This window comes from Phoca vitulina, unplaced genomic scaffold (assembly GCF_004348235.1).
Source record: "Phoca vitulina isolate PV1807 unplaced genomic scaffold, GSC_HSeal_1.0 scaffold21, whole genome shotgun sequence".
Classification (NCBI taxonomy): Eukaryota; Metazoa; Chordata; class Mammalia; order Carnivora; family Phocidae; genus Phoca; species Phoca vitulina.
The window spans coordinates 28385538-28407120 of record NW_022589724.1 but is presented as its reverse complement, the minus strand read 5'-3'; the positions used below and the strand labels follow the sequence as shown (position 1 = coordinate 28407120).

At 58.8% G+C, this 21583-nt stretch overlaps 1 protein-coding gene across 1 annotated transcript in view; it reads right to left on the bottom strand.

Moving 5' to 3' along the window:
- Positions 1–3496: 3496 nt before the first annotated feature.
- The window catches only part of LAMC3 (laminin subunit gamma 3), a 53858-nt gene continuing 35771 nt past the window's right edge, over positions 3497–21583 (bottom strand). Inside the window, exons 13-28 of the mRNA XM_032418909.1 lie at positions 20475–20663; positions 18953–19198; positions 17912–18065; positions 17086–17228; positions 16441–16619; positions 14960–15101; positions 13535–13740; positions 13066–13142; positions 12516–12650; positions 11262–11409; positions 10115–10264; positions 9866–9968; positions 7084–7283; positions 6386–6532; positions 6189–6288; positions 3497–3766 (exon numbers count right to left, since the gene is read on the bottom strand). Coding sequence (XP_032274800.1) covers positions 3516–3766; positions 6189–6288; positions 6386–6532; positions 7084–7283; positions 9866–9968; positions 10115–10264; positions 11262–11409; positions 12516–12650; positions 13066–13142; positions 13535–13740; positions 14960–15101; positions 16441–16619; positions 17086–17228; positions 17912–18065; positions 18953–19198; positions 20475–20663 — 2570 coding nt within the window. The 3' untranslated portion in view covers positions 3497–3515. The remainder of the gene's footprint in view (positions 3767–6188; positions 6289–6385; positions 6533–7083; positions 7284–9865; positions 9969–10114; positions 10265–11261; positions 11410–12515; positions 12651–13065; positions 13143–13534; positions 13741–14959; positions 15102–16440; positions 16620–17085; positions 17229–17911; positions 18066–18952; positions 19199–20474; positions 20664–21583) is intronic.

The window sequence follows — 21583 nt, the reverse complement described above, 5'->3', positions numbered from 1 at the left end:
CACACACACACACACACACACACACACACACACACACACACACACACACTGTGTCCCTGGGGATTGGATCTGGGCAGTCTCCTTCCCCACAGACTTGCCTTCATCTTGCCCCCAGGATCGGGATCCTGGGGCCAGCTGGTCATCTTTTCTGTGGTTGGCCCTGGGGGGATGAAGTGGCCAGGCTGTCCCGAGGAAGGGGGCTGGACAGAATGGAATGTCCCAAGGTGGGCCAGTGGCAGGGCCGCAGCAGTTCAAGGCCTCACGTCCCCAGCACAGTGAGCACCTGCTTCCCCTAGGTTATTCCTCGATGCCCATCCACCCCTAGGGTTTGGGTCCGGCCAAGCTGTGTGACCTTGGGCAAGGCACCCGACTTGTTTGAGGCTCAACATGCTGAGCTGCAGAATGGAGGAAGCAGCGTCTCTCACCAAGCAGGGGCTGTTATAACTTTTATGACTTTCAGGGTGGTTTGAGCAGAGAGTAAAAGCTTGCAGGGGAGAATTAGGAATTCTTAGGAATTACAACCCTTGGTTGATGGGAGACGTTCCATCTGGAGGCCAGATTAGGGACCTGACCTAGAATGGGGCCCTCATGACATACTTCCCAGTCCAGGCTCAGATAGCCTGTTGCCCTGGTCCGTGGCGGTGGTCGGCCGCCCCACCTTCCAGGGCTCAGCTGCTGGGCTGCATTGCTAGCCAGATGCTCGACAGCTGCCGCATTCCACGCAGCACAGCCCCACCTCTGGGGCCAGAGAGTGGCTCTGCCCACACCAGGCATGACGGGGACCGCATGAGTCACGAGATGTCAAGCCTGAAGTACGTCACCGTGGAATGGAGAGGAGGCCCATTCTGCCTCCCCCCACCCCCCATTGGGATGCTGAGACTGGGCTTTGCTGAGCCCCACAGCTTGAGTGGATAGGGGCTTAATGCCAAGAGCAGGCATCAGAACGGCTGTGTACATCTATCAGCACAGAAACTGGGTGTTGGGGAAGAGGGGCCTGAGGGTGTCAGACCCTATCTATCCCAGGGGTCTTCAAACAACCTTGGTCTCCTTGGCACCACCCATACCAGACACCAATCATTGAACTCCCTGTGGAGGGACAGCCTCCTGCCCCTGTCCTTCCTCTCCTACCTACCAAGTCACTCCCTGGGTCATTGGTGTCCACCATGTCATACACACACACACACGCCCTCACCCCCCATGGCCTTGGCTTTCAGGTTGTCTGTGGAGGAGCATGCCTCTTCTCTGAATGCTCTCCCCCAGGAGATCTGGAGAGGATCCAGATAAACTTTCAGTATATGGTCTTGTACCCAGAGACTCCTGCTATTCTGACTTGGAGGGGGGCGGCTGGCCTAAGTTGGGTCTGTCTCTCTTGAGAGAAGGTAGAATCAGGGCAATTTCAAGCTTGTCTCTGCGTTTGATGACATGGGACTGGGGCGGGGGGAACGTGGGCATCCTCTTCCATCAAGCTCAGGAAGAGCAAAGAAAGCTGCTCTGCAGGGAAAAAAAAGAAGCAAACACGGAGGGAGAAGCAGAGGCAGAGGCAGAGGGAAGGGGCAGGAGAATCCCACCCAGGCTGTCCGGAGGCTTGGCAGTCTTTCCCACCCCAGGATTCTAGGAGACCCTCCCATGTCCTCCCGATGAACTCCCCTTTTTAATTTAAACCAACTTGAAAGGGGTTCAGACTATGTGGCCAAGAGCTTAGACTGCACATGCTCCACAATCCATCCTACCCACACGACCTGGGTTTCTGGAGTGATCAGTGCTGGCCAGGCCCCCACTCTATGAACCCTGAGCTATTGCCCACCCTCCTGCCTGGAATGTTCCCTCTGTCTCCCCACCCTTTAAGGCCTGGTCCAAAGCCCTCCTTCTCCTCCTCCTCCTCATTGGCATCCCTCCCTGAGCCTTTCTGTGCTGGGGGACACTTGATTTTGAGTTCACCGTGTGGTGCCTCAGTGTCTCCAGCCCGAACCAGATGTCAGCTGAGGGCCCCTCACACTCTTCTAGGCTTTGCCTGACAAATCCCCTGGAGCAGAGGGGAGAGAGCAGGTGCCTGTGGTCATCGGACCCTAGCCAAGCCCTCCAGCCAGCCCAATGAGCTCTGCTTTTGCCACCTTCCTACTACTGCAGGTAGACCAAGGTGGATCACTGAACATTCTTCCACCCACTCCCCGGGTGCTGGGTGTGCACACCCACATGCCAGGGTAGTGAGTCTGCACCCACAGCCAGGGCCCCTGCTGCCAACCAGCAGGAAAGGACCAAAGGCATTCCACCCAGCTAGTAAAGGGGTCCTTTATTTTCACATTTAACAGAACCGGTCCATGTTGCAGCCTGTCCCGCCCTGCCTGTGGCGAGAAGAGCCATGCGAAGGGTGGTGGGCTCCTGAAGCACGGGGCCCCGGTGCCGAGGGCCTGCTGCCGGCGGGAAGAGGGCCCCGGGGATGGGGAGGAGCTCCAGGAGGAAATGCCAGGAATCCTGGGCAGAGGCTGGTGGGGGGCCTGACCACAGGGGGAACTCCCCAGCAGGACAGGCTGGAGTGGCAGCCAGGCCTCCACACCCAGCAGGGGCCTCCCCCGTGGCAGGTGGGGCCACAGGGCCTCAGGGCCAGTGTCAGTCAGTCAAAGGCCAGCTAGGGTCTTGGGGTCCCAAAGAGGAGCTCCCCCAGGACCCTAGTCCCCCTGACCCACGCCCCCTCAGGCCCTTGAGGCCCAGCTCTCTGGCTAGGCCACAGGCTGAAAGGAGCACCCGGCCCAGGGCAGGCGATTCCCAGGGTGCTGAGACCAAGCATTCCACGAAGCCAGTGATAACCGTGCAGAGGTGGGCCATCCTCCTGGCGGGCCGAGTAGGCTGCACCACAGCCCTAGAGGTCCCCGGGCCTCAGGTTCCACTGCTGAGACCCCCTCCCCCCGGTTTGCTGCTGAGGATCTTGCATCTCTTGGCCTGCCTGGTCCCTCAGCTGCGCGGAGCAGGCGATGGGCGGGTGTCCCGGGATGTCCTGCAGCAGGACAGGGGGCAGTTCCGGGGCTGGGGGCTCTGGCTCTTGCCGAACCCATCCTGGATCTCTGCGGTTGGCCCCCCTCAGCCTCTCAGGCACCAGCTCTGCCTGGGTCCTCGCCTTCCAGAGCAAGAGTGAGTGTGGCGGCGCGGAGGGTATGTTAAATCATGGTGGGGGGGTGCACAGCTGATGTGCGGTAACCGGCTGTGGACTGAGTGTACCGTGTGCACGCACGGGGGAGCCGGCACACGTGTGCGCATTATGCACACAGGCGTGTCCCCACAATGTGCGCACGTAGGCGTTATCGACACTGGGCTGCGCATGTTCACGCATCACGGCACGGGAGTGCCTGCCGGGGGGGAACTGTGCACGTACGCTGACTCTGGCGGTCCTGGACTCGGAAGGCTACGTGAGTATGCACTTGGGCTGGGTAACAGCGCCTGCGGGAGTGCACCTGTGCGGTGTGTGTTCCTGCCCCGGGCTAGGGCCATAGCGGCGGGGGGTGGGGGGGCCTGGGGGGCCTTCACTGCCAGGTGGCACAGCTCTGGGGCAGGCTATGCAGAATGGCCTCCAGGTTCTGCTTATCAGCACGGATCTCAGCGAGGTCGTTCTCGAAGCTCTGGATCTGCAGCTCCTGCTGCTCGGACTCCTGCTGCAACAGCCTCAGTTTCCCCTGCAGGGCCCCCGGCGGGCTCAGCTGCAGCCTCAGGTGCTCCAGGGCCCACTGGGTCTCGTTCAGGGCCTGGGCTGGGGCTTGATGGGTGTCCAGCGACTCTGCAGAGGGGCACGGACAGCCTCAGCACAGGCCAGCTCCCCGGCGGGCCCCAGAGCCTGTTCGGCCCCCACCCCCGAGAGCCTTGCCGGCCCAAACCTTCCAGGATTCTGACTGCCCACGATCCACCAGGAAAGCAAGGGACAGAGAAGGCAGTGTGCCTGGTCTGGACACCCCACTGGGTTCACATGAAGACTCTGGAACTTTCCCCCTAGGCAGCAGTGGGCAACTGTTCATTTTTGTTGTGGGTATTACTGTTATTGATAAAAGGGACGCCCTGTGCGGGTCCTGAGCCCATTTCCTAAAGCCGTGTGTGCACAAGGGTCCCCACGATTCCTGCTGGCTCCAACATATGTGCCGCCTTGCCGAGAGCACACATTTACAGATGCCACGTGTGCCGAGACGTGGCCAGCCACTGGGGTAAAAAGAAGCGTCTCTGGCGTTAGAATGAGGGCTGGGAGAGCAGGTGGGGCGGGAAGGGCTGCTGGCCCCGTGAGCAGGCAGCGGGGTCTCGTCCTGGCCCAGCACGGGTAACTCTGTTTCTTGGCGTTCAGTATTTCCCAGAGCCTCTCCGAGCGTAAGACAAGGACGTGGGGCCCGGTGCTCACATTTGAACTTGGTGGTGGTGGTGGTGGTGGCGGTGGCATGGAATCCGCGGGCTGTCTCCCCCACCTGGCCCTTCTCACTTTGTCATTTAAGGGTGACATTCAACAGGAAGACGAGGTTCAGCCAAGTGGGAGAGTAGTGGGGATGGGGAAGTAAGTTCTAAATGGCTTCTAATCCCACAGGATCCCACCGGGCCCAGGGCTCCCCCGAGCCCCAAATTTCCTGGGCAACGAAGGTGGGGGTTGGAGGGCAGGTAATGGCAAGAGCTGAGGGCCGGGGTGCGGGGTAAGTGGCAGGAAGAGGCGTTGGGGAGCTGAGCCCTGCCGGCCTGGGCAGATCCCGCTCCCAGCAAAGACCTCCCCCCACGGGGAAGTCCAAACTGCCTGGCCTTCAAGATTCAGGTTCAGGTTGCAGCCACACTCCACCTGCCCCGCGGGGGCTCCCAGGCAGGGTCCTGCTGGGTGCTGCTCACGCCTGCGCCCCCAAGCCACGCACAGCACACGAATAAATGACAACAGCCAGAGCAGGTTAGCCTCGCAGAGCGCCCGCCCCGTGCCGGGCACTGCGGCCAGTAGTCTGAGTCCTTGGCGTCGGGTACACACCAGCGGCTACCAGTGGGCACTCCGAATCAATAGACCTGCGTGCGAACCTCAACTTCCCCACTGACTGGCCGTGGGGCCCTGGGCACATCGTTTAAACTCTCTGTGCCTCAGATGGCCTGTCTGCAAAATGGCAAGAGCAGGGAATTCTAGGAAATCGCGTGCACGCGGAGCTTAGCGTGGGCCTGGCATGCGGACACAGTGCGGAACGCGGCGATTCTTCCCCTCATTAATAATAAGGGCACGTGTGTGCTGTTATGTAGGTGACCCTGAGGACGTGACACTAAGTGGCAGAAGCCAGTCACAGAAGGACACATACTGGGTGTGAGTCCACTGACGTGAGGTCCCTGCAGCGTCAAATTCATAGAGACCGAAGAGAAGATGGGGGTGCCGGGGCTGGGGGCAGCAGGGACTTCATGTCTAATGGGCGCAGGGTTTCGGTTTGGGAAGAGAAGGTTCTGGAGACGGGTGGCAGGGACGGCTGCACAACAGTGTGAATGTACTTAATGCCACTGAAGCGTGTGCTTAAAGATGGTTAAAACAGCCAATTTTGTGTTATGAGTATTTTACCACAATTTTTTAAAATGCATGCCTACTGTGCTCCCCCCCCCGCCCCCTGCTCTGAGGCCTCCAGGCCTTGCTGGGTGCTCTCCCACTCGTCTGAAATGTTTCTTTGCTGAGGCTCATCTCCATTCTTCCTCCTCCCTGGGAGCCGTGGCTCACTGACTCTCACCACACAGTGTGGAAAGCACTTTCTAAATTATGCTGGTGTTTACTCCCATTTTACAGATGAGGGAACTGAGGTTCAGGTCTTCCCAGGGTCTCACAGCCAGGGAAGGGAAAGCACCGGACTTGAGTCTTGGTCTGATTCCAAACCAGCACCTGATTCTCAATGCCATCCTTGCTTCTGTGACATCCCCTCTCCTTCTCTAAAACCCTCAACCACTCAGGGCCCATCTGCTCCTGTGGTCCCTGCAGGTGTTCTGTCTGCTGAGTTTTCTCCCAGCCAACCCCCCACCCCCACCCCCGCCAGACTGGCGGCCCCTGGAGGCACACAGTGACACCAGCCCCACCTTGTACGGGCGCCTGGAGCTATTTCAAATGCTTGTGGCTGGGGATGAGGGACAGTGGGCAGCTGGGGGCGAGGAGGAAATCTTCTCTAGGACAGGGCCTCACAGAAGCTCCTGGGGGTGCTCCAGGGACCCAGGGGTCTCCTTACCCAGCCTGGCGAGCAGCTCCAACAAGACCTGGACGTCCTTCTCCAGGGAGGTGCGCGATTCCCAGATCTGCTGCTCCAAGGCATTCAGCTCTGCACCCATCTGGGGCGGGAGGGAAAGCTTGAACGGCTCCCTGCTGGCTCGGGGGCCAGGAGGAAATGGGAGTGTTGGGGGGGCGGGTCTTGGGACGCATACGTACCAGCTCTGCTTCCTCCATCTCCTGTCTGCGGGCTTGTGAGGCTAGCACCTGCCGGGAGGTCTGTCGGAACGTTGCCCGCGTCTGGCTGGAGAGCCGGCCTGCCCGGCGGTGCTCCTGCTTGCCCTCCCTGAGCAAGGCCTTGGCGAGCTGGGGGGGTGGGCAGCAGCAGAGGGAGAAGAGGGTGAATGGACTGAGTCCTTTCAGAGGTAAAGAGCACTGACGGCCATAATGCCAATCGTCAGTCGTCAGTATGAGCCCGGGATCATTCATTCATTCCACAAACACAGACCGGATGCTGGCTAGATGCACAGAGCCAGCGGGGGCCTAGAAGGACGCACACGGATTAGCCTTTGGCCCTGATTAAAAAACTAGAGCCTAGAAGTTTGGGAGAGTAAAGCCAGGCTGACCTAGGTGAGAGTCCTGGTTATGTGACTTAAGTCACTAAACCAGGCTGGTCCTCGGGGTCTTCACCTGTGACACCAGTGACAACAGTGACATCTATTTCTTGAGGGATCAACAGGGTCACTTGCAGGACGCTCCAGGGCTTCGAGCCTGGGGCCCCCGAGCCCTCGGTAAGTGCGGAGGGTTCAGCATGGTCTACATGGAAGGGGGCAGATCCGTAGGGACCACGTTTCACCTACAGAAGGGGCAGCTCTTCTAGAACAGTCCTCCCACAGGCCCTGACCCATGGCCCTGACCTTAGCACTGTCTTTGGCCAACACCTCGGCTTCCCTGCCCTTCTTCTTGGCACTGGAAGAGACAGACGCTGCGTTCCCCAGCATTCTCTCCGCCTGCTTGGTCTTCTTTCTCAAGTCTGTGAGGAGCCTGCTCCTGACGATGCCGGCCTTCCTCCCCAGCATGGCCTGGTCCCTGGGCCGAGGAAACTGCCGCTTCATTCCTGCAAACCCGGGGGGTGGGGGGGCGGGCTGTGTCAGCAGGGCGGGCTCACCCCTCAAGAGCCTGCCAGGCAGGCAGTCACTGCCTCGGGCCCATAGTCAACGTGAGAGGAGCTTCTAGAGGCAGGAGATCTACGCGTAACCTTCTGAGGCTCATCTGGGAAACAAATAATGAGCAAGAAGTACTGCTCGGTGAATTCAAAGATTCATATTATATTATGATGTTTGTTAAAATCGTGAGATTAGGGCGCCTGGGTGGCTCAGTTGGTTAAGCGACTGCCTTCGGCTCAGGTCATGATCCTGGAGTCCCTGGATCGAGTCCCGCATCGGGCTCCCTGCTCGGCAGGGAGTCTGCTTCTCCCTCCGACCCTCCCCCCTCTCATGTGCTTGCTCTCTCTCTCAAATAAATAAATAAATAAAATCTTTAAAAAAATAAAAATAAAAAAAAAATAAAATCGTGAGATTGCATGGTTGGCCAAAGCCTGGGCCAGGGGTGGGAATGGGTGGGGAGCCCCAGCACAGCACCCAGCAGATCCATTCAGCTCTCTTTCTGCGTAGCCCCTATTTCTAAAAGGGCTTTGAAGCAGCTTATAGTGATAGGTAAGTCAACCGCTGGACCATTAAAGTGAAAAACCAAGGGCCATATGTAACTGGGGGGATGAGGAAGGGAAGAAGAGGAGTGGGGCGTACCAGAAAATTAGGATAATGACATTACAGCCACTGAATGCTCTATTTACCTCTGAGCTTCCTAGCAGCCAAGACAAAAAGGGAAGTATTAAGATTTGCATAGGTTTTATTACCTAATAAGAAGTAGCTTCCCTCTGTAAAGAAGAGAGACTTTTCCCTTTTCTTTCAGATAAAATTTTAAGGGAAATTGGGAGTACTAACAATAGTCAAATTTTAAATGAATGAGGCCTTCTAAGGCAGAATATCACATAATTTTCCATGAAGATAATGGAGAAATTAGATCTACTTTGTTTCTTGTATACAAAATTGGTGTTTCTTAAAATGCACTCCGTGGAGTCCTAACTCTATGGGGTATTACTAAACATCCGGAGGAAACATCAAGCTTAAATAAAGAGAACTGGGTTTCTTTATTGCAGGACTTCTCAGGGCCTTTACTATCGTAAGGTGCACACTTTATGGCCTCAAGAGGTAACTATAGTAGCGACATTTCCTAAACTTATCTGAACACAAACACAACTGGAGGCAGAGCCTGTCTTGGGCTAGGGGCCCCAGGGCCACACCCTGGGGAAAGCTGCTCCATATTCACTCAGTGAATTTTCCTTTCATCCTGAATACCCACTGAGCACAGGCCAGCTGGTGGTGAGAGAGGGTGTCTCTGAAAAGGGGTAGGGATGGGGAAAAGAGCTTGGGGTTAGCGGTTTGAGATGAGTCTTTGTGTGGACCACGGTACTGCACCAAGGGGGCAAATTTCCACGCAGTACCTCCCACAGCGAGAAGGCGTACCTCGTGGGCTAGTGACCCCACATTGCTGGAAGTAGGGAAGCGGAGGGTGGAAGAGCACCCTGCCGGGTGAGGGGGTTGCAGCAGATGGCTTTAGCAACCCTTACCATTTAATGTTCTAAAGTCCTAATGTTCTACCACTCAATCACGGAGTTTACATTTTCCTAAACGCTACTCAGAGATAAGTGCTCGCGGCTACGCCTTCCCCATCGGAAGCCCCCTGGCTGGTGGGTGGCCAGGCCTTCCGACTGCAGAGAAACCTAGAGAATAGGAAGCACCGACTAGCTCACCCTCTGGCCCAGAGGGCAGGGGTCTGCGGCTGCAGCCACATCTCTCAGCGGCAGCAGATGGAGTTGGGGAGGAAAGCTCCGGAACTGAGAGGACCGCAGAGCCTGACTTCCAGTCTCAGACCCCAAGGGCCTCTGGGGCTGCCAGTGTTCCTGCCTCACCCAGTTCACTGGGCAGAGCCACAGATGAAGAGTGAGGGGGTTTCTGTCTGGAGCACAGGGGACACCACGGAAGCCTGTTCTAGAGGGGACGCGGAGCTGGAGAACCCTAACACTGGACGGTTTCTATTACGCGCACCTCTGACCCAGGGATAGTTATCAATCCCTTTCCTTGGTCTACACATCTATAAAATGGGACCACTTAGCCTTATTTTCCTAAGGCTCAAGGAGACCTGGACTGGCATCAACCCACACCCCTTTCTAAGGAGAAGTCTGTCTCCTTCCCTGTGGCCTCAGCTGAACCCTGGATCATGGCAGCCATTTGTACCAGGTGACAGGACCCCCCCGTCAGAGCAGACTAGACCAGGGATGGACGGCCGAGGGCATCAGAGTCTCTTGGCCCCAACTGGTTCTGCGTGTGGTCTGATGACTGACAGCCTCGTGGGCGAGACACCGGTGAGTGGTGTGTGAGGGAGAGACAAGCGGCCACGGGAGAGGTCCTGGTTGGGGGTGGGGGTGGGGAACAGGCTGCTCGGCTTATGCCCTCACAACTGGACTTCTGTCCCCTTCTTGTCCCCAGGGCCAAGCTGGCCTGGCTGAGGCAGGAGTCTGGGTGGCTGTCACGGACATGTGTGTGTCAAGAAGCCTCGGGTTCAGCGAGGCATGCGTACCTTCCAGGTCAGCCAGCAGGGTCCTGGCTCCCGTGACAGTCAGTGTGGCGGCCTGGACCGATGAGGAAGCCTGGGTCAGGGCGGCTCCGGCCTCTTGGCGTAGCTGGAGAGAGAAGAGAGAAGCTGGGCAGGGGGGGCTACAGGAGACACTGGAGGACGGGAAGAACAATTTCCGGTCTTTGCCCTCCCCTCCCCTGCATTCCCCCCCAACCCCGCCCCAGGTGCCTGCCTCAAAGGACAGGAGCCCACCTGCGTGAGGGGCTCGGTCTTGCGCAGCGCGGCCTGGGCGGTGGCCTGGAGGGTCCCGGCAGCCTCAGTGAGCCTGCGCTCTCTGGATGCGACTGTCTTCTCCAGGGCCTGCACCTTCAGGCTCAGGGCCCCGGCCTGGGACTTCTGAGGCTGCAGGGAGATGGTGGGCTCAGGCAGGGCCTGGCCGGAAGGTCGGAGGGGCAGATCATCTAGCGGGGCAGGAATGGCGGGGGCAGGGCTGCCTGTGGACCCCGGGAAGCGGAGGGGCCAGGGCAGGGGACGCCAGGTGGGGGACCCTGTCTCTATCCCAGCTCTACCAGTGACCAGAAGTGAGGCCTCCCTGACCTGCATCTCCTTCCCCAGGTCCACAATCTCAGCGGAAATCTTGGGGGCGAATGTACTTTCCTGACTTCAGAGAAGCAGAGCTGTTTAGGTACCACACATCATCTAGCACCGTCGGCGGCATCTGGGGCCAGGCTCAGGGTCAAGCCCGGTAACACCTGCATGGTACTCTTCACGTTCGGGGTGGGGGCAAGCAAGGACCCCAAACAAGCAGCTTCGGGCAGGTCAGGTTTTGCCCCAAATCTATTTGTAGAAGCTTAGTCTCTTCCTTAAAGTGCAGTTTCTGAGTTCTGGGATTTCAGGATTACCGAGCAGACGTGACGGAGCTGATTTATCCAGGGGGCCCACAAGCACTAGGGCCACCTTGCACATTACTCATGAATCCTCTCCCGGCCCCCGTGGACGCAGCCCTAGGATAACCTAATGGGTGAGTTCTATCTGACAGAGGACCTAACTGAAGCACAGGGGGGGAAAGTCTTTGGCCCAGGTCACAGATCTGGAGCGGGGGAGCTGGGGTTTGATCCCACGCCTGTCTGGTGCCTTTGTTAATGCCGCTTCGGCGAACCGCGTGGCTTCGCTAGATCATCACAACCAACAACGAAGACTGGCCGAGCGCTAACTCTGTGCCAGGCGGGCGCTCCGCCAAGCCACGGAGGTGGATTATCTTGTTTTAATCGACCGCCATCTAGTTAAAAATAAGCCCCATGATCTGCCCGAGCCCGGGCCGCACGCACGGGTTTCCCAGCTGCCGCTTTCTCCCACCCCCCCCCCCCCCCCCCATGCCGAGCTCCGGGGCCGGGCTGACCTGTGCTGCGGGGGTGGCCAGCGAGGCCAGGCACGGGGCTGCGTCTGCACTGTCTCGCCGCACAGCGGCCAGCACCCTCTCGGCCTCGGGCTGCACCTCTGCCAAAGCTGTGCCCAGCACCTTCCGGGCCGCCTGGACCTCCTGGTACCTGAGAGGAGACAGCAGAGGTGGCTCGCAGGGCAGAGGGCACAGGGCGATCCTTCCCTGTGGCTGCCCCCCACCCCCCGCCACGGCCCCCCGCTGGAGCCCTCTTCAGGGTCCGCACCCAGCAGCTGGCCTCGGAAACTGGCCGCTGCTCGGCCGCGTTCACATGAATGGAAGAGGCAGTGGAGACACCACATTCTTGTTTCTTCATTCATCCCATTCAAGCACGTTTTTCTGAAGGGCCTTGCCCTTGGTTTCCACCCAAGAGTCATCTGTTTTGCAAATGTTGGGAGCCTCTGGCTGAGTCACTAAGTGGAAAGGGCCTGGTGCTGGGGAAGGGACGGAAGCCCAGGCCCTGGTCTTGGCTATGCCCTCGGTGACCTTGGGCATGCCGCTCTCCGGATGAATGGAGAGCCCTGGGCTGCGGGATTGCTCTGAGGCCCCTTTAGCTCCAAGGGGCTGTAGTCAACCCCATAGAACAGTTCTCTGTCCCATCCAGCTGATCACACCCTCCCTGCCCATCTCCACCAGGGGCACGGACCTCTGGCTGTCTCTCACCCCTCCCCACTTCTCAGAGAGGCCCTGCCCCCACCCCTGCCCCAGGAGCGGGTCATGTGACCTCACCCCACTCATGCTAGTTGGCTGGGGGCGGGCCACCTGACTGGAGGTGGGCCAATTAGATTCTCTCATCTAGGAAGTCAACTTGGGACTTTTGAGAACTTGCTGGGTCTCTCCTGACCCTTTGACTATGGAGGAGAGAAGAGGGTCACCCAGGGAAACAGAGGCCAAGCTGGAAGCTGGTGTCTGAGAGGAACTGCCTGGGGACTGGGGGGGGGGGGCCGCCTGGGATGGGGCGGGGGGATGCGGCAGGGGTGAGAGAGGGAGGTGCTGCTCTGGACCTTCCTGGTTCAGGCCCTCGTCCCTTCTCTCCAGAGGCTGAGCTGCACCCCCAGGCAAAGTGGGCCCAAGACCTCAGATATCCTTCCCACCCCCACACAAAGAACATCAGCACTTGGGAAGGAAGCCAGTTCTGGAAGCAGTAGGCTGCCACCAGCCCCGTCAGCTGCAGGAGGCCAGTTCAAGCTTCCACCCACACCCGGGAGGCCTCACCTGTCCTCCAGTTCCCGCCGGGCCTGCAAGGCCACTCTGCCCTCCACCAGACTCCAGAGAAGCACGTAACTGGTGTTGGAGGCGACCAGGGCCCTCCGAGCAGTGGCCTCAATCTTGCCACTGGTGTCCCTGTGGCTGTATGGAAAAGCCCACCTGACCGTCACCAACAGCTCATACAGAAGGGGGCCTATGCCCGAACCCACACCTCCCACCACGTGGGCCTCCCACCAACCCAAACAGAGTCCAGCCCGGAGGGCCAGGCTCCTCTCCTCCCTCCGCCCGATACACAGCAAGTGTATTCCTGTTACAGAGTTTATGGCTGTTGTCCTGGCATAATGATCCATCAGGTCTTTTATCACACATAAAGTCTCAGTTTGGACAATGATGATATGGTCACCCTAATAAATCTATCACAGAAGAGAGTGGTCAGGACAGCCTGGGTCTGAATCCAGGCAGGGGGACACCTGTGAGGCTGACCCTAACCCCAGAGCCCCCTTGGAAAAGGGCTGGGCTCCCTTCTGGACCAGGCTCCCAGGGCTTAGGGTCTCACCTCCTGGCTAGGGCACGGGCCTCTGTGGCCAGGTGGCTCCAGGCGGTGGGCTGGCCGGGCCCTTCCTGAGGAATCACCTTTGGAGAAGAGAGGGAGAGAGGAAAAACTGATGGCCATCCCTGAAGGGCAAAGGCCTCATTTGGTTAAATTACTGGGAGAACCAAACTATGCCAGTTATTTTATAAATGCTATATAAAGGCTCAAAGTCAGCACCCGGTGAGCAGAGCCCCGGAACGTGGAAACGACAGAAATGACACCCACCACTCATTCGATGGGCATTCACTGTCCACCTGGAACATGCCTTGTTCTATGTAGACATGATCCCACTGAGTCAGCACAAGGGGCACTGTGTGTGACCCCCATTCTGCAGATGAGGAAACGGAGCCTCTCCAAAGAAGCACACCCCAGGCCACCAGATAGATCACCAGGTGAGCCCAGGGCGGGTAGTGGGGAGGGGCCCCTGGGGTACCAGAGATTTGAGGATGATGGCTGCCTGCAGAATCTTTTCTTCTGAGGACTCCAGCGCTGCATCGAGCTCTGCCAGCTGGATGCAGGGCTTCTCTGCCCGGGCCTGGGCACAGTGGGCACTCCTGCTCAGTGCCCGCAGCTGCTCCCGGGAAGCCTTCACCGCATCCTCGAGGCCTGTCACCTCCTCCAGGAAGGCCTCCCGGGCTCCTGCATGAAGCCCACAAAGTTCAGGGGTCACAGAGCAATTGAGATTTCACAATAAAGCGCCTGCCCTCGGGGACCCCCATCTGTGCCCTGCACTCTGCCTGGGCACAGCTGAACCCCATCACCAGAGCTAAGCACCACCACCAGTCAGTTCCAAGGGAAGAGCCTCGCCATTTTACAGATGCAAATGCTGAGGCCCAGAAGAGGCCAATCACAACCCAAAGCCTCCCACACCAGAAGTCAGCCACAGTCAAGCGGCTTAGAAGGAATCCAGACCTGCTAGAGCCACAACAAGCAATTCCTGAATCTGAGACCGCAGAAACGCCCCCGCCTCGAATCAGCTCTGTGACCTGCAGTGTGGCTCAGTATGGGCTTTTTTTTTTAAGATTTTATTTATTTGAGAGAGAGAGAGAGAGCATGAGAGGGGGGAGGGTCAGAAGGAGAAGCAGACTCCCTGCTGAGCAGGGAGCCCGATGTGGGACTCGATCCTGGGACCCGGGGATCATGACCTGAGCCGAAGGCAGACGCTTAACCGACTCAGCCGCCCAGGTGCCCCTACTATGGGGTTCTTAACACAGAGCATCTGGAAGCTCCCTATTCTGATAATGAGCGTTGCTAACAGGAGCTCAGCTTACCTATGTCTGGCTGCTAAATGAGCATAGGTGCTTATGAACATGAAATTATACAGAAGAATCAATTCACTTTCAAGGTTCCCTAAATTGCAGTGTCCCAAGGCCAGATTCCACCTGGCTCTAATAACAGCTTTCCCCCCCTCATTCAGTCATTTATTTTCTATGCTGGGGAGTGAGCAATATGGCCAACAGTCAAGACAGCAGAAACGTTACCTGTTCAGCACCTGGGACAGCACCTCAATGATTATTTGTTGCATGCGTGAGTCATTGAATGAACTCAACCCGTCCTCACTGAGCTTGTGGTCTGGGTGGGGCATGGGGCTAGATGCTATCGTCAGAGACTAATATTAATAAGGTTACAAAGTACTACTGGGTGGGGGAAATTGAAGGAAAGATCTAGGGGGAGATGAGACTGTCATGGGAGGAGCCCACGTAGTTGTGGAGGTCAGACAGGCTCTCCCAGAAAGTGACTTCTTCTAGGACCAAGCCAAGAGCCTTCGAAGCATCCTGAGAGCAGACCGAAGGGCTCCCAGGGGTGTGTCTGCCCAGCCAGACATCCCGTTGTCTCCCACTCTGCTCTCTCACTCTACCTTGCAGCAGGTGGTGGCCCTGGTAGACATCCCCCCATGGGGCCTCTCCCTGCAGAATGTGCAGTGGTTCCCAGGGCGGGCCACAGTCAGACCCCTGCAGCCACCCCTCCATCAGGGTCAGCCTGGCCTTCAGCTTGGCAGCCTGGAGGAGTCAGGAAAAGAAGGGTGTGTGAGGCTGGTGGCCTGGAAGTCTGGTCTGGACACCTCCCCCTGGCTTCTGCCTGGCCTTCACTCCCCAATGGTTCCCTTCTCCCATCTCATCCTGGGCACCAAAGCTGAGGACACAGCAGACCTTGGAGAACCAGCCTTGCCCACCCCTTCCTCCTACCGGTCCCTTTCCTTCTCACACCCACGACCCCTGCTGCCATTCAGCCGACCATATCTCTGTTCCATTTAGAGAAAGACAAGAAGGTAATCCCCAGGAGAATTTGTCCTGCTATATTGCCACAGATCAGGTGTACCTGGATACCTGTTGGCCTAGTGAGCGCGCCACGCAGTCTCCTAGCGCTGTTCTTTTAATCACATGAACAATAACTGCATTTACAGAGCACGTGCTAGGAGCCAGCCATTAGTGCCCACTGGCCACGCACCTGCTTGTGTTCACCCTGTAACCACCCTAAGGGCCAGGGGATGCAGGTCCCGAGCCCTCTCTTTGATTCCAAAAGTCCAGAATGCTCTGAAAGACCACGAGGCTTTCCAGTCCTTATTTGATGGCAAAATCCAGGTTAAAAAAAAAATTCTAAACTCATTGGGAAGCAAAACTGTTCTGAATGAGGCTGTTTGTGGCCCTTATTTATTTGTTTGGTGTGACTATTCGCCTGTTTTCCCACAGACACATCACGGGGTTTGACTGCAGGGACTGGGCCAGGCACTGCTCGGGGGCAGCTTATGCTCAGCGCCCATCATTGTATCTTTCTAGAGTGCCATCACTCTGATGGCTGGCCTCCCCGGTCTCAGGGAAGGGGTTGCAGGTCTATGTCCACTGTGGAATAGAGAGAGAATAGAGAGAGACACTGAAACTTACCAAAGCTGTTACCTGCTAATGGGGACAACGAATGGGGCTGGGGAGGGGAACCCCAGAGCTCATGCTCCTTGACTCCTGCACCACACCAGCTCCCTGCTCAAAATTCTACTTGTGTCCCAGCACGGGCATGGCCCTCCTCCTGACCCTCCCCACAAAGGGCCATCTATGGTCTCATCCCCCCTGAACTTCAGAAAGTATGAGACGTGGGCCTGGGTGCTCGGGAAGGACAGCTGGTGCAAGGCACTGTTCTCCTATCTGCTCAGGAGCCAGAGACAGGCAGAGGTGAGGGCTGAGCAGGGCTGGCATTGGCCCGATGGCTGGGTGGGCACAGGGGGAAGGTGACCAGTGGCCCCAGAAGGCCTGAGAGCTGGCGGTGAGCAGGCATTTCCCGGTGCCCAGCACAGAGTTGGTGCTCATGGGAGGGGGTGTGAAGTGATGGGAGGTAGGGCAGGCTCACCTCCTCCTTCACCAGAGCATAGCAGGATGGGCACTCCTGACAGCGTGTGCCACCAGCCGTGAGGAAGAAGTTGTCCTGACAGCGGTCACACTTGTAGCCCACGAAGCCGGGCTTGCACACGCACGTGCCGTTCTTGTGGCATTGGGCCGAGGCGGCGCCCAACGGGGAGCACCTGCAGGCTGAGGGAACCGGGGCAGATGGCATCCCCCCCAATCGGAACCCCCAGGGCCCCTGCATCCTCACACCTGGATGCTCCAGACCCCCCAGGGCCAGCTCAACTACACTCCTGGGTCCTTCCCAGGACACTGAGTCAGAAGGTCAGAGGTGGTGACTGACTTGTTTCAGTGTCCCTGGGTCTGAGAAGCAGCCATGTTTAGGAACGGCCAGGCAGTCCAGCTGTGCGAATACGGACGCTGAGGCCCAGAGAGGTGACTCAATGACCCCAGCACACGGGAACTGAGCAGCGGAGCCTGGGGCTAGATTTTTGGTCCCCTACGCTCTCTCCACATTTCTACGGCCGCTTTTAGAAGATAGGCCTGCAGCCAATTTTCCCTTCTCTGCCACATGGCTGGCGTCCCCGTGGCTCCTGTCCAGAAACCTCAGACCCCACCCTCCGGGCAGCCGGGAAGCACCCGGCCTCCTCACCCCGGCAGCCCTTGATGGAGAAGCCGAAGAAACCCAGCTGGCATCTGTCGCAGGCCTGGCCCTCAACCCCGGGGCGACAGGGGCACTGCCCAGTCTCGGGGTGGCACCGGTCCTCCTGGGAGCCCAGCGGGTGACACTTGCAGCTAGGATGGGGAAGGAACCCAGGTCGGAGACAAGCTCTGAGCCGCTCCCCACCCAGCCTCGGCTGGCTGCAGCCCACGAGGGGCCTCCGGATCACACTCTCCACCCACGAGGCCCCATCGCCACGTAGCTACACATCCAACAGCTTTCCCCGAGCTGTGTCCTGGGAAGCACCGTCTCACAAAAAAGCTACCCCCACCCCCCAAATAAGGCTATGGGGACTTACAAATCTTCAGATTATGCCCCTCTGTTGGAAAGTCACAACGCAATTAGCATATTAAAGGCACTGAGGAGTCTTGCAAGGAAGAAGCCTGTTTGCTGCACTGGGCATTTCCTTGGGGTCCTCCACTGCTCCCTAAAGACACTGTCTAAGGTGCTGCTCTGGCCAAAAAGGCCACAGAGCTGCAGCGTCACTGAGCGGGGAATCAGAGACCAAACCGGCCCTCTGCCCACCCAGACGTCCCTCAGGGTTGCTTTTGGCCTGCGTCCTGGGCTGGCAGGGCCACGAGTCTGACCCCCCAAGGGACCATCCCTTTGTCTCCCTCTGGGGCAGGGCACAGTGTCCCTGGCGGTGGGCTTGGGATGACACATTCTAAGCCAGGCCCCCCTCTGGGGGCTCCCTGGGACTTCTTCCATCCTGCAGACACACCCAGGGGAAGGGCACCCGCAGCCTCACCCCACTCACCTCTGGCAGCCCCTCCCGGGCTGGAGGTCGTAGAAGCCAGGGCTGCAGCGGCCACAGTCCCGTCCCGTAACGTGAGGCAGGCAGGGGCACTGGCCGGTCTCCGGATCACAGGCTCTCTGCTCACTGATTGAGCCCTCGGGGTGGCAGCTGCAGGCTGGGAATGGAAGCAGAAACGGTGTTGGGGAACCACACAGATCATTGACTCAACTTTTGGGGGTCCAGGAGAAGATGGGGAGCCCACGGGGATGCCTCACATTCAACACAGACTACTAAGCTTTTTCTGGAAAAAGGCTCTAGGGCCGGGCTCAACTCTCACCCCATTTCCTATGTCCTTGGAGAGACAGCCTAGAATCCTCATGGCTGCAGATGGTTCTTCTGAACCTGCCCTGAACCCCAACCAGCTGGGGAGAACGCCAGAGACCAGGCCAGGGAGTCACGGGTGGACCCGGGTGCCCACTGTTTTGGGTCACTTGACCCTGATCTCCTGGGCTCCACAGAGTGAGAGGCCGGCTTCCTCACATGATGAAAGGGCTCTGGAGCAAGTAAGTTTGGGGGAAATGCTGGGCTTCTCCCTCCAGCACTTCTGGAGGCCTTCCACGGGCCGAGGCACGCCGTGGCCCTCTGAGCGGGGACAGGGGGCTGAGTGCTAACCCAGGCTGGGGAGAGGAATAGCCTGCTGGAAGCCCAGGGGCAGCACAAACGTGATGGGTGCTGTCTGCCACGGAGGACAGTCGTAGGCGCTAACTGCGGGGCTTACCTTACCTCATAAGGACTAAATTATCAAGGCAAAAAAAAAAAAAAAAAAAAAATCACAGGATCGGCATTGATTAGATTGAGGCTGAGAGAGACCTTGACCTTGGACGAGAGCAAACTCCTAGACCTTCCAGACAATGAGAGCAAACTCCTAGACCTTCCCGACAAGGGGACAGAGAAGGTGAGGAATGTGCCTGAGGTTGCACAGCCCCCCCAAGCTGCGGGCTGGGTCTGGTGGAGAGGGGCCCCCGCCCTGCCCCACCCGCGGGGCGGAGGGTGGGTGCTCACGCGTGCATCTGTCTGCGGGCCGAGGGGCCAGGGCGCTCCCGTAGAAGCCGCCCTGACAGCGCTCGCAGTGGGCACCTGTCGTGTGGTGCAGGCAACGCAGGCAGTGGCCAGACAGGGGGTCGCAGTTGCCCACGGCGTTGGGGTCCACGTTCCCACTGCACTGGCACCGCCGGCAGGGCTGGGGAGCCCCAGAGAGCCCCAGAGGGTCTCCAAAGTAGCCGTCATCACAGAGCTCACAGCGCCGCCCTGGGGGAGGGAGACGGCTGTGTGTGGAGGAGCAGGCACGAGGCACGTGGCAGGTGGCACGTGGCATGTGGCACGTGGCACGAGGCCCGAGGCACGCGGCACGCGAGGCTGCCGGGTCCCCAGGCGGGGAGGGCGGGCGTCCCTCGGGCCTCCCTGTGCAGCCGAGCATGGGCTCCCGGGCCAGGGCCCAGCTGAGCCATCAGTGGGCTGTGTGGTCTTGGGCAAGCCCCTGCGCCTCTCTGAACTCGGGCTCCTCGTCTGCAAGGCGGGGACTATAATGGCAGCACCTCCGAGGGCTTGGTGAGGTAAGTGCTCAGCTTCTGGCACCTGCTAAGTGCTCAGCAGCAGGGGCTGTCCCCGCCTAGTCACTGTCATCACCCTCCTCAGCACCACGGCCACCATCCTCTTCCTCAGCAAGGCCCGCAGGATGCTGGTGTGGTGAAGGCGGGGGCTGGTGCCCACGCGGGCACCCCTCCCAGGGGGTTGTTCCCTCCGTGCACTGCAGCGCCCTGCTCCCCCAAAGTCCTCCCTCAGGTGCAGCTCATCTCAGCCTGGGCCAGACTGAACTTCTACAACTGTCCACACCCACCGGAGGGGGCTCCCCTCACGTCTGTAGACTGGGGGGAGCCAGAAAATGTGGGGAAGGTTAGGGAGCGGAGGCACAGCATGATGGCAGGGTGGGGTGCAGGGTCCCAGGTGGGACCTGGCTCTGTCAGGTCTTGGGGCCCCTGCCCCGCCCCCCTCCTGCGGCTGGCTGTGGGGAGCTGCTTCCAGAGCAGAGCGCTCCCCAGCAAAGCAGGCACCTGACAGGACCGACGTAATGGCCAGTCCTGAGGCAGCAGGTCACCACACATACAGTCAGATGTCTGAGAACCTTGGCAACATTATGTCAAGGCTCACGCTCACTCTGACAAATAAATAATCTTAAAAAAAAGTAAAAGCTGAAAGTTTAATCAGAGGTTTTCGACCTTAACCGTGTATCAGAATTAGCCAGAGCACTTGCTACGCGTATAGATTCTCAGGGTCCATCTCGAGCTACTAAATCAGGCTCTATGGGGCCAGGGCCCAGAAGGGGATTTTCAAAAGCTCTCCCAGACATGCTCAATCACTCAAGTTCTGCCAGGAACCCACAGCAGCCTGGGGTCCTGGCTGTGTTCTGAGAGGTCAGGCCTGCCACTCCTAAGCTAGGCCCTCCCCCATCGGTCACACTCCAAACCCAGGACCCCACTCCTGGAGCGCAGGACAGAGGCAGGGCCCCAGGGCACGAGCCACTCACCTCTCTGGCCCAGGGGGCAGTGGGTACACACCACCGCCCTGCTCTCTGGGATGATGGTGCAGGCCGACTGTCCGGGGCACGGGCAGGGCTGACAGTCGTCGGCCCGGCCTGCGAAGGGGTTGCCATAGAAACCCGGCAAGCAGCGCTCACAGGACGGGCCCTCGGTGTGGTGGCCGCACAGGCAGATCCCTGAGGGGAAAGACAAGCACCTGGTTACGACCACCTGAGCCCAGAATGCTCCAGAGACGGGGGCATCTTGGCGGGAGAGGTCACAGAGCATGTCCCCAGCAGAACTGAGGTGGGAACCTTCCAAGGCGGGAGCGGCACAGCCTGGGGAGAAGAAGTCTACCACTTACTGACCGTGTGGAGCTGTGGAAACCATCTAACACCCTGTGCCTCAGTGACCTGCAAGATGGACACAGCAAGGGCTCTGACCTCGAGGGTTTTCGTCAGGATGCAGCCAGAGTGCCCTGCAGAGTCCCCGGCTCACAGAATGATCCAGGACTGTTATCGCTGGTATTTTGTATTCCAAAACCTATCAGCGACCCAACAGATGGCACATCCGTGTCTACACTTACGGGTTTCCTGCCCCTTCCTCTGTGTTCTCTTAACCTCAGGGGCCAAAAGCAAGAGTGACACAGACCCAGGAGTCTGTTCCTGACAGGAGTTTGCAAGGAGGCTCCCCGTGTATGGGGTCTGCGGGTTCCCGGAGGTGGCCTGGTCTTATAGAACAGACCCCCGCCCCCACTGGTTGCTCATGCTGGGGGATGGTGCAAACCCCCTTCTCCAGCACCTGGAGTCCGATCAGACCCTGTGCCCTGGGGAAGGGAGGCACCACGGCCAGGGACTGAGGGAGGAGCCCCACTGAGAAGGGCTCAGTGACGCAAGACCACCGCTTCCAGGAGGCCCGGCAGCACCCAATGGGGTGGGGGGAATAGAGGGAATTCAGGGTGGCGAATCCAGGGGGGACCATCATGCCTGTGCTGCTTTCCGCTGGTCACTGCCTCGGCCCACACCCCCGCGCTCACTCCTCTTTCTATCCAGTGTGAGCAGCTGTGGTCTCGCTGCCCATCTGACGGGTGAGGACCTGCCCAAACAGAGCAGGAAGT